At 57.8% G+C, this 11,828-nt stretch overlaps 1 protein-coding gene across 1 annotated transcript in view; it reads right to left on the reverse strand.

Annotated features, from left to right (window-relative positions):
- Window positions 1–1,033: 1,033 nt before the first annotated feature.
- The window catches only part of GPS2 (G protein pathway suppressor 2), a 34,853-nt gene continuing 24,058 nt past the window's right edge, over window positions 1,034–11,828 (reverse strand). Inside the window, exons 10-12 of the mRNA XM_083185915.1 lie at window positions 8,830–8,922; window positions 1,345–1,428; window positions 1,034–1,246 (exon numbers count right to left, since the gene is read on the reverse strand). Of these exons, the coding sequence (XP_083042041.1) occupies window positions 1,163–1,246; window positions 1,345–1,428; window positions 8,830–8,922 (261 nt within the window). The 3' untranslated portion in view covers window positions 1,034–1,162. The remainder of the gene's footprint in view (window positions 1,247–1,344; window positions 1,429–8,829; window positions 8,923–11,828) is intronic.

Below are 11,828 nucleotides of genomic sequence, written 5' to 3' on the forward strand. Positions count from 1 at the left end.
CACTGTCAGGTTACATGGAGGATGGGGGGGGGGGGGGAGGAGGTTTATCAGCACGGTCCGGTCAGGTTATAATGATGATGGGGGGGGGATTGGTGCGGTCAGGGTTAAATGAGGATTGGGGGGAGGGGGGGGGGTCTGCGCTGTCAGGTTAAAATGAGGATGGGGGGGATCGGCACTGTCAGGTTACAATGAGAATTGGGGGGGGAATCGGCACTGTCAGGTTACATGGAGGATGGGGGGGGAGGAGGGAAACAGCACGGTCAGGTTATAATAATGATGGGGGGGGGGGGGGGAATCGGTGCGGTCATGTTGCAATGAGTATTGGGGGGAATCGGCACTGTCAGGTTACATGGAGGATGGGGGGTTAGACACTGTCAGGTTACATGGAGGATGGGGGGGGAGGAGGGAATCAGCACGGTCAGGTTATAATGATGATGGGGGGAATCGGTGCGGTCATGTTGCAATGAGTATTGGGGGGAATCGGCGCTATCAGGTTACATGGAGGATGGGGGGTCTGCGGCAAGAGGTTACAATGAGGATGGGGGGTGTCGGCACTGTCAGGTTACAATGAGGATGGGGGGGGGATTGGTGCTGTCAGGTTATAATGATGATGGCGTGGTCATGTTGCAATGAGAATTGGGGGAGGGGGAATTGGCGCTCAGGGTACAATGAGGATGGGGGGGATCTGCAGTGAGAGATTACGAGGATGGGGGATTGGCACAGTCATATTGTAATGAGCATTGGGGGGGGGAGATCGGCGCTATCAGGGTACAATGATGATGGGGGATCGGCGTGGTCATGTTGCAATGAGAATTGGGGGGGGGGGGGGATCGTCACGGTACAATGAGGATGGGGGGGGATCTGCAGTGAGAGATTACGAGGATGGGGGATTGGCACAGTCATATTGTAATGAGCATTGGGGGGGAGATCGGCGCTATCAGGGTACAATGATGATGGGGGATCGGCGTGGTCATGTTGCAATGAGAATTGGGGGGGGGGGGGAATCGTCACGGTACAATGAGGATGGGGGGGGTCTGTGGCGATAGGTTATAATGATGATGAGGGGGGATCGGAGCGGTCATGTTACAATAATGGCATAGAGAGCCAGTGGCGGTGAGATGACTGCCACGTGCGGCTGTACGGAGAGACTCCTAGAACACTGTTATTTGTGGTAAAATCGCTGGCTCTGTCCATGCTGCATAAATGGAAGACGAGGGGTTTGCTGGGGGGACGCCTGGAATCCAGACTGAGAAAACAAAAAAAGGTCAAAGGTCAGAAATCTGCAAGCAAATTACTTTACTATGAAAATCAGCATTTAATGCAGTGTAGATGACAGCGGCTTACCGTGTGTGCCTGCTGAGGGGGAGTCCCGTGGGGGTATCCTCCAGGGGATGCCGAGCGTGTGGGGTGGGAGTAAGACAACGCCGACTGCAAAGAGAACACAACAGATGGGAGGTGAGTGCAGGAAGAGAGAGAGAACAAAGAGGGCAGGAAACAGTGAGAGTTAGGAGGAGAAAGGAGGGCAGGAATAGTGAGTGGAGGTAGAGAGAGGTGAGGAAGAGTGTAGGAAACAGTGAGTGGAGGTAGAGAGAGGTGAGGAAGAGTGTAGGAAATAGTGAGTGGAGGTAGAGAGAGGTGAGGAAGAGAGTAGGAAACAGTGAGTGGAGGTAGAGAGAGGTGAGGAAGAGGGCAGGAAACAGTGAGAGTTAGGAGGAGAAAGGAGTGCAGGAAATAGTGAGTGGCGGTAGAGAGAGGTGAGGAATTGTGCAGGAAATAGTGAGTGGAGGTAGAGAGGTGAGGAAGAGTGTAGGAAACAGTGAATGTGAGCGAGTAGGAGGAGTGCAGGAAATAGTGAGCGAGGAGGAAGAGGATGATGAGTGCAGGAAATAGTGAGTGAGGAGGAAGAGGATGATGAGTGCAGGAAAAGGAGATTTATGACTTACCTGTTAAATCTTCAAGGACATCAGGGGCCACAGGCTAACGCTGGGTAGGGAGTGGGAGGAAGCTTCCAGCACCCAAGAGGTTAAACTCCTTCCCATTCAGACCAGTCTCCTCCCCCTCCTCTACCCCGCCTCCAGGCCAGACAACTCCGGTTTTTCACAAGAGAGAAGGATAAGAAGCACCGCACAGAAACACATTCTGAGCACAGTCTAGTTCACACAACAGAGGAACTAGGTGACTATAACAGTAACAGAACTAAAGCAGGCGCGGCAGGGAGGGATCCCTGTGGCCCCTGACGTCCTTGAAGAAAGATTTAACAGATAAGACAAATCTTTTATTCTTCGGGACATGTCAGGGGCCACGGGGCCAACGCGGGGATGTCCTAAAGCAGACACCTATAGGTGGGGACGCGCCTGTGCCGCAGCAAGTACACTCTGGCCAAATGCCGAGTCCTGGGAGTCCTATCGAAGGCATAAAAGCGCAAGAAAGTATTGGCAGACGACTAAGTTGACGCCTTTGCTCAGCTACTGCACCGCCCCTAACATCCCAAAACTTACCCACAGACCTAGTGGAATGAGCCCGGACCCCCGCAGTATGCCTGTCTGATGACAGTGTAAAGCCAGCGGGCAATCATCTGCTTAGTAGCAGGCCAACCTCCCCTGAAACGCATAAAGCACAAAGAGAGTTTGATTTCCAGAAGGCCTTAGTGCTGCGTACATAGATGTGTAAGGCACGGACAACATCCATAGAAGACTGCGCAGGAGAAGCATCCGGCCTACAAAAGGCTCGGACCACAACCTCCTGATTGACGTGAAACCTGAAAGGAACAATTTCTAAGGACTGATAGGTCAGACACTCTCCTGGCTGAAGCAATCACCAACAGGTAAACTGTCTTAAAGGTGAGCCAAAAAAGGTCCACTGACCACAAAGGTTCATATGGTGGGGCCTGAAGACCAGTGAGTACCAGGGAAAGGTCCCACGGGGCAACTGGGGTAACAAAGGGAGGCTGGATATGCAGGACACCCTGCAGGAATGTGCGGACATCCGGCAACAATGCCAACTTCCTACAGAACAAGATGGACAAAGCCGAAACCTGTAACTTCAAAGAAGACCATCATAATCCCGCCTCCAGGCCCTTCTGTAAGGACAGGATCCTGGCTAAGAGGTAAATCCTGGGATTGAATCATCGAGCACGACATCAGGAAAAGTAAGCCCGCCAGATGCAATGGTAAGCCCCGGCTGAAGGCTTTTGATAAACCTTCCACTGCAGAAGCCAATTCTATCTATCTAGACCCCAAGCTGCATCTCTGTCCTGCCTAGAGGCAGATACAGATATATTTGGACACAGTCCAAGGCTCTCCTGACCGCTCTATGTCCCACTGTGAACTCTCAGTTGGAGAAGAGTCACCGCACTTTACGCCCAGGAGGGAGATCTGCGCTGCTGTCAGAACGGCCGCTGCCTCGGGTACTCTGCAGTGTGAAGGTAGCGGAAGACACCGACAGCCGTCACTAGCGCATAACGCGCTAAGCTCCACCCCATTTGGCGCCTTTCTTTTAAAGTGCTGTGCCGCGTATTATAAAAAATACCAGGATCCCCTGCTAACGGGGAACCAGGGAACACTGTGCTTTTGGATGCGGCTAGGCTGAATGGTCTGCAAGGCGCGCTGCGTGCAGCGGTGACCGGACCTCAGGAACGGTGGTTCCAGCAGCCGGGTATCGGAGGCAAACTGCATGCAGCTGCGACCGGACCCGCCAACAGTGCCCTCGTCGCAGGCAGGCAGGGACAGGGACTACCTGCCTGTCCTCTCTGCTGATTGCAGGTCTCTAAAAACAAAAAGCCAGGAGTGACCTAAATGCACCCAGCTCCCTCCGGGCACATGCTAAGACTTTCTAGGGGAGGAAGTAGAAGGGGAGGAGTTAGTCTCTGATAATTATTCTAAAGTGCACCCAGCTCCCTCCGGGCACATGCTAAGACTGGCTAGGGGAGGAAGTAGAAGGGGAGGAGTTAGTCACTGATAATTATTCTAAAGTGCCCAAGCTCCCTGTGGTCGCCCTTCTATTCCCCACTGTAACTCTCCAGTGTCACCTAGTGGAGGAAAGAGAAAAGTTAGAGACCGGACGGGAGAGCAGTAAGAGGGCCGCCACAAGTCAATACTGCGCTACGGTATATAACACAGGAGCGCTATGACTAACATTTAATACACAGCCTAACTCTTCTAGAAAGCCAACAGCAATACAATGGATCCCCTCTGAGGCTGGAAGCAACAGATTTGGGTCCTTAGCCACCACAGAGGAAGCTGGAATCCCCTTTGCAGCGCTAAGCTCCGCCCCATCTATATGGCGCACGGTTTCAAATGGCCGCTTCTCTCTGTATTGCCATTTACCCGGACTTCCCCGCTAACGGAGAGCCCGGGCATACTCACGCTGCCTTTTTGGCGGTAAGGCTGCATGCAGTTCCGTCCGGTCACTCAGGAGCAGTGGTGCCAGGAGCCCCGGCGTAAACTTCAAGCAGTGATGCTGGGGTCCCCCCGGCAGCTCCCACGGTGCAGACAGGCAGTTGGCAGAAGCCGCCTTTCTGTCCTTAGTGTAAAATTAGACCAAATTAAATATATAATCAAAAATAACATTTCTATTTGCCCTGAGAGTAAACACTGCACCCAGCACCTGCAGGGCACAATCTAAGACTGGTGTGGGGAAGTAGAGGGGAGGAGCCAGCCACACTTGTATAATTCTGCTAGTAGTCGACCTCTATTCCCCACTGTGAACTCTAGTGCCACCTAGTGGATGAAGGAGAAAATAAGAATCAAAAAAATTTAAATAAAATGAAGGCGGCTAAATATAGCAGCCCCTCTAAGGTGCATGTTGGCTCCTGCGAGCACCAAAAAGATGGAGCTTTCTGGCCTGGAGGCGGGGCAGAGGAGGGGAGGAGCATGGTCTGCCTAGGAGGAAGAAGTTTAACCTCTTGGGTGCTGGAAGCTTCCTCTCCCACTCCAGCTACTCAGCGTTATGCCTGTGGCACCTGACGTGTCCCGAAGACTAAACCGTGAGTGTGAGCGGGGAGGAGGATGAGTGCAGGAAACAGTGAGCGGGGAAGGAGGATGAGTGCAGGAAACAGTGAGGAGGATGAGTGCAGGAAACAGTGAGCGGGGAGGAGGATGAGTGTAGGAAACAGTGAGTGTGAGCGGGGAAGGAGGATGAGTGTAGGAAACAGTGAGCGGGGAGGAGGATGAGTGCAGGAAACAGTAAACAGGGAGGAGGATGAGTGCAGGAAACAGTGAGCGGGGAGGAGGATGAGTGCAGGAAACAGTAAACAGGGAGGAGGATGAGTGCAGGAAACAGTGAGTGTGAGCGGGGAGGAGGATGAGTGCAGGAAACAGTGAGCGGGGAAGGAGGATGAGTGCAGGAAACAGTGAGCGGGGAAGGAGGATGAGTGCAGGAAACAGTGAGCGGGGAGGAGGATGAGTGCAGGAAACAGTGAGCGGGGAGGAGGATGAGTGCAGGAAACAGTGAGCGGGGAGGAGGATGAGTGCAGGAAACAGTGAGCGGGGAAGGAGGATGAGTGCAGGAAACAGTGAGCGGGGAGGAGGATGAGTGCAGGAAACAGTAAACAGGGAGGAGGATGAGTGCAGGAAACAGTGAGCGGGGAGGAGGATGAGTGCAGGAAACAGTGAGCAGGGAGGAGGATGAGTGCAGGTAACAGTGAGCGGGGAGGAGGATGAGTGCAGGAAACAGTGAGCAGAGAGGAGGATGAGTGCAGGAAACAGTGAGCGGGGAGGAGGATGAGTGCAGGAAACAGTGAGTGTGAGCGGGGAGGAGGATGAGTGCAGGAAACAGTGAGCGGGGAAGGAGGATGAGTGCAGGAAACAGTGAGCGGGGAGGAGGATGAGTGCAGGAAACAGTAAACAGGGAGGAGGATGAGTGCAGGAAACAGTGAGCGGGGAGGAGGATGAGTGCAGGAAACAGTGAGCAGAGAGGAGGATGAGTGCAGGAAACAGTGAGCGGGGAGGAGGATGAGTGCAGGAAACAGTGAGTGTGAGCGGGGAGGAGGATGAGTGCAGGAAACAGTGAGCGGGGAAGGAGGATGAGTGCAGGAAACAGTGAGCGGGGAGGAGGATGAGTGCAGGAAACAGTAAACAGGGAGGAGGATGAGTGCAGGAAACAGTGAGCGGGGAGGAGGATGAGTGCAGGAAACAGTGAGCGGGGAGGAGGATGAGTGCAGGAAACAGTGAGCGGGGAGGAGGATGAGTGCAGGAAACAGTGAGTGTGAGCGGGGAGGAGGATGAGTGCAGGAAACAGTGAGCGGGGAGGAGGATGAGTGCAGGAAACAGTGAGCGGGGAGGAGGATGAGTGCAGGAAACAGTGAGCGGGGAGGAGGATGAGTGCAGGAAACAGTGAGCGGGGAGGAGGATGAGTGCAGGAAACAGTGAGTGTGAGCGGGGAGGAGGATGAGTGCTGGAAACAGTGAGCGGGGAGGAGGATGAGTGCAGGAAACAGTGAGCGGGGAGGAGGATGAGTGCAGGAAACAGTGAGCGGGGAGGAGGATGAGTGCAGGAAACAGTGAGTGTGAGCGGGGAGGAGGATGAGTGCAGGAAACAGTGAGCGGGGAGGAGGATGAGTGCAGGAAACAGTGAGCGGGGAGGAGGATGAGTGCAGGAAACAGTGAGTGTGAGCGGGGAGGAGGATGAGTGCAGGAAACAGTGAGCGGGGAGGAGGATGAGTGCAGGAAACAGTGAGCGGGGAGGAGGATGAGTGCAGGAAACAGTGAGCGGGGAGGAGGATGAGTGCAGGAAACAGTGAGTGTGAGCGGGGAGGAGGATGAGTGCAGGAAACAGTGAGCGGGAAGGAGGATGAGTGCAGGAAACAGTGAGCGGGGAGGAGGATGAGTGCAGGAAACAGTGAGCGGGGAGGAGGATGAGTGCAGGAAACAGTGAGTGTGAGCGGGGAGGAGGATGAGTGCAGGAAACAGTGAGCGGGGAGGAGGATGAGTGCAGGAAACAGGGCAGTGGACTAATTTCCTTTTATAGATTTTTGTTAATTGATTTTTAATGAACCCTGTTGTACCCCCGACGTCTCACGCATCCTGTACCCCCGACGTCTCAGGCATCCTGTACCCCCGACGTCTCACGCATCCCGTACCCCCCGACGTCTCAGGCATCCTGTACCCCCCCGACGTCTCAGGCATCCTGTACCCCCCCGACGTCTCAGGCATCCTGTACCCCCCCGACGTCTCAGGCATCCTGTACCCCCCGACGTCTCACGCATCCCGTACCCCCCCCGACGTCTCACGCATCCTGTACCCCCCCCGACGTCTCACGCATCCTGTACCCGACGTCTCACGCATCCCGTACCCCCCGACGTCTCACGCATCCTGTACCCGACGTCTCACGCATCCCGTACCCCCCGACGTCTCACGCATCCTGTACCCCCGATGTCTCAGGCATCCTGTACCCCCCCGACGTCTCAGGCATCCTGTACCCGACGTCTCACGCATCCCGTACCCCCCCGACGTCTCAGACATCCTGTACCCCCCCGACGTCTCACGCATCCCGTACCCCCCGACGTCTCACGCATCCCGTACCCCCCGATGTCTCACGCATCCTGTACCCCTGACGTCTCAGGCATCCTGTACCCCCCCGACGTCTCAGGCATCCTGTACCCGACGTCTCACGCATCCCGTACCCCCCCGACGTCTCAGACATCCTGTACCCCCCCAACGTCTCACGCATCCTGTACCCGACGTCTCACGCATCCCGTACCCCCCGACGTCTCACGCATCCCGTACCCCCCGATGTCTCACGCATCCCGTACCCCTGACGTCTCACGCATCCTGTACCCGACGTCTCACGCATCCCGTACCCCCCGACGTCTCACGCATCCCGTACCCCCCGACGTCTCACGCATCCTGTACCCCCGATGTCTCACGCATCCCGTACCCCTGACGTCTCACGCATCCTGTACCCCCGACGTCTCACGCATCCCGTACCCCCGACGTCTCACGCATCCCGTGCCCCCGACGTCTCACGCATCCCGTGCCCCCGACGTCTCACGCATCCCGTACCCCGCGCCGGCTGCTGTCCAGTAATGTTGAGCTGTGCCCTGGGAGAGTCCGTTACATACATTTTGAGAGAGCAGGACCAGCAGCCGCGTCCGCTCCCAGCTTACATACACTCATCATCTAATACAGATGGAGCGTCTGCCATCCTTGGCCAGATCCCTTGCGTTGGCGAGCGCCGGCGATAGAGACTGGGACCCGCCTGTGTCTCACATGCACGCATGTCCCAGTATCACGGCGGCTGGGCAGCGTCTGCGCTTCAGGGCAAGGGGGACCAGCAGGGGAGGCGGCAGGGACCGGCGCCAGGCTCCGTTTGCCAAGCGTCTCGTGCGCCCGCGCCCCTGTACCTCACACAGGCTATTAGGTGCGAGCTGGGATTTGTAGCGTGTATATAATAGTGTGTGTCTAGGGCTTAGACCAGTGGTCCCCAAACTGGCGTGCCTTGGGACCCTTGCAGGGGTGCCTCGGGTGGATGGCTGAGGACCAATGCAAATTATTAATGACCATTGTAATAGGCAAAACCAGTGCTGGTCGCTGCCAATCAAACTATTCTCTCTGCACAAGTTACATCTGCCCCCCTGCAGTGCACATGGTTGTTCATCTAAGAAAGAGTGACCTAGAATAAGGCCCATGATTCACTAACGCACAGAACAATGGGGACCTCCACTCGCCTCACACGGATGCTGTGGCCAGTAGGACGCCGAGAACACGCATCTAGGTCACGCATGTCTTCGGCGTGCTCCTTCCTGTTGACTAACCCATATATTGTTTGCGTCTGCCACATTAAAGGGCAGGAACAACACCTCTGGATGATCCGATAGCTGGTGTGAGCTTACCTTGGTGGGCTGCATGGGAACCGCAATCTGCGGAGCAGTGAGGAGGGTCTGGGTGGGATGCAGAGCCTGTGGGTGCATGGGTCGCAGAGCAGACTGGGGGGGAAAGACAGATATATCAGAGGGATGGGAAGACAACATATCACTACAGAGAGGGGAGCACAGAGAGACCCCCCCCCCCAACTCTCACTAGAGAGGGGAGCACAGAGAGACCCCCCCCCCCCAACTCTCACTAGAGAGGGGAGCACAGAGAGACCCCCCCCCCGACTGTCACTACAGAGAGGGGAGCACAGAGAGACCCCCCCCCCCGACTGTCACTACAGAGAGGGGAGCACAGAGAGACCCCCCCCGACTGTCACTACAGAGAGGGGAGCACAGAGATACCCCCCCCCCCAACTCTCACTACAGAGAGGGGAGCACAGAGAGACCCCCCCCCAACTCTCACTACAGAGAGGGGAGCACAGAGAGACCCCCCCAAATCTCACTACAGAGAGGGGAGCACAGAGAGACCCCCCCGACTGTCACTACAGAGAGGGGAGCACAGAGACAGCCCCCCGACTGTCACTACAGAGAGGGGAGCAGAGAGATACCACCCCCCCGACTGTCACTACAGAGAGGGGAGCAGAGAGATACCACCCCCCCGACTGTCACTACAGAGAGGGGAGCAGAGAGATACCACCCCCCCGACTGTCACTACAGAGAGGGGAGCACAGAGAGACCCCCATTCCCCCTAACTCTCACTACAGAGAGGGGAGCACAGAGAGACCCCCCCCCCCCCCAACTCTCACTAGAGAGGGGAGCACAGAGAGACCCCCCCCCCCCAACTCTCACTACATAGAGGGGAGCACAGAGATACCCCCCCCCCCGACTCTCACTACAGAGAGGGGAGCACAGAGAGACCCCCCCGACTCACTACAGAGAGGGGAGCACAGAGACACCCCCCCCCCCAACTCTCACTACAGAGAGGGGAGCACAGAGAGACCCACCCGACTGTCACTACAGAGAGGGGAGCACAGAGACCCCCCCCCCGACTGTCACTACAGAGAGGGGAGCACAGATAGACCCCCCCCGACTGTCACTACAGAGAGGGGAGCACAGAGACACCCCCCCCCCCCCGACTGTCACTACAGAGAGGGGAGCACAGAGACCCCCCCCCCCCGACTGTCACTACAGAGAGGGGAGCACAGAGACACCCCCCCCCGACTGTCACTACAGAGAGGGGAGCACAGAGACCCCCCCCCCGACTGTCACTACAGAGAGGGGAGCACAGACACCCCCCCGACTGTCACTACAGAGAGGGGAGCACAGAGACACCCCCCCCCCCCCGACTGTCACTACAGAGAGGGGAGCACAGAGACACCCCCCCGACTGTCACTACAGAGAGGGGAGCACAGAGACACCCCCCCGACTGTCACTACAGAGAGGGGAGCACAGAGAGACCCCCCCGACTGTCACTACAGAGAGGGGAGCACAGAGACACCCCCCCGACTGTCACTACAGAGAGGGGAGCACAGAGACACCCCCCCGACTGTCACTACAGAGAGGGGAGCACAGACACCCCCCCGACTGTCACTACAGAGAGGGGAGCACAGAGACACCCCCCCGACTGTCACTACAGAGAGGGGAGCACAGACACCCCCCCGACTGTCACTACAGAGAGGGGAGCACAGAGACACCCCCCCGACTGTCACTACAGAGAGGGGAGCATAGAGATACCAGCCCCCCCCCCCCCCCCCCCGACTCACTACAGAGAGGGGAGCACAGATAGACCCCCCCCCCCCCCGACTGTCACTACGGAGAGGGGAGCATAGAGACACCCCCCCGACTGTCACTACGGAGCGGGGAGCACAGATAGACCCCCCCCCCCCGACTGTCACTACGGAGAGGGGAGCATAGAGACACCCCCCCGACTGTCACTACAGAGCGGGGAGCACAGAGACACCCCGACTGTCACTACAGAGAGGGGAGCACAGAGAGACCCCCCCGACTGTCACTACAGAGAGGGGAGCACAGAGACACCCCTCATCCCGACTGTCACTACAGAGAGGGGAGCATGGAGAGACCCCCAGGGGTCACACAGGGTGGGAGGGGAATCACAGACCCCGAGAGGACGGGTGGGAGGGGGAATCACAGACCCCGAGAGGACGGGTGGGAGGGGGAATCACAGACCCCGAGAGGACGGGTGGGAGGGGGAATCACAGACCCCGAGAGGACGGGTGGGAGGGGGAATCACAGACCCCGAGAGGACGGGTGGGAGGGGGAATCACAGACCCCGAGAGGACGGGTGGGAGGGGGAATCACAGACCCCGAGAGGACGGGTGGGAGGGGGAATCACAGACCCCGAGAGGACGGGTGGGAGGGGGAATCACAGACCCCGAGAGGACGGGTGGGAGGGGGAATCACAGACCCCGAGAGGACGGGTGGGAGGGGGAATCACAGACCCCGAGAGGACGGGTGGGAGGGGGAATCACAGACCCCGAGAGGACGGGTGGGAGGGGGAATCACAGACCCCGAGAGGACGGGTGGGAGGGGGAATCACAGACCCCGAGAGGACGGGTGGGAGGGGGAATCACAGACCCCGAGAGGACGGGTGGGAGGGGGAATCACAGACCCCGAGAGGACGGGTGGGAGGGGGAATCACAGACCCCGAGAGGACGGGTGGGAGGGGGAATCACAGACCCCGAGAGGACGGGTTGGGAGGGGGAATCACAGACCCCGAGAGGACGGGTGAGGGGGGGAATCACAGACCCACGAGAGGACGGGTGAGGGGGGAATCACAGACCCCGAGAGGACGGGTGAGGGGGGGGAACTCACAGACCCCGAGAGGACGGGTGAGGGGGGGGAACTCACAGACCCCGAGAGGACGGGTGAGGGGGACGAACTCACAGACCCAGAGAGGACGGGTGGGGGTGGGGGGGGGGCACGACTCACAGACCCAGAGAGGACGGGAGGGGGGGGACGGACTCACAGACCCAGAGAGGACGGGTGGGGGCGGACTCACA

This window comes from Crinia signifera, chromosome 4 (assembly GCF_055691185.1).
Source record: "Crinia signifera chromosome 4, ASM5569118v1, whole genome shotgun sequence".
Taxonomy (NCBI): Eukaryota; Metazoa; Chordata; class Amphibia; order Anura; family Myobatrachidae; genus Crinia; species Crinia signifera.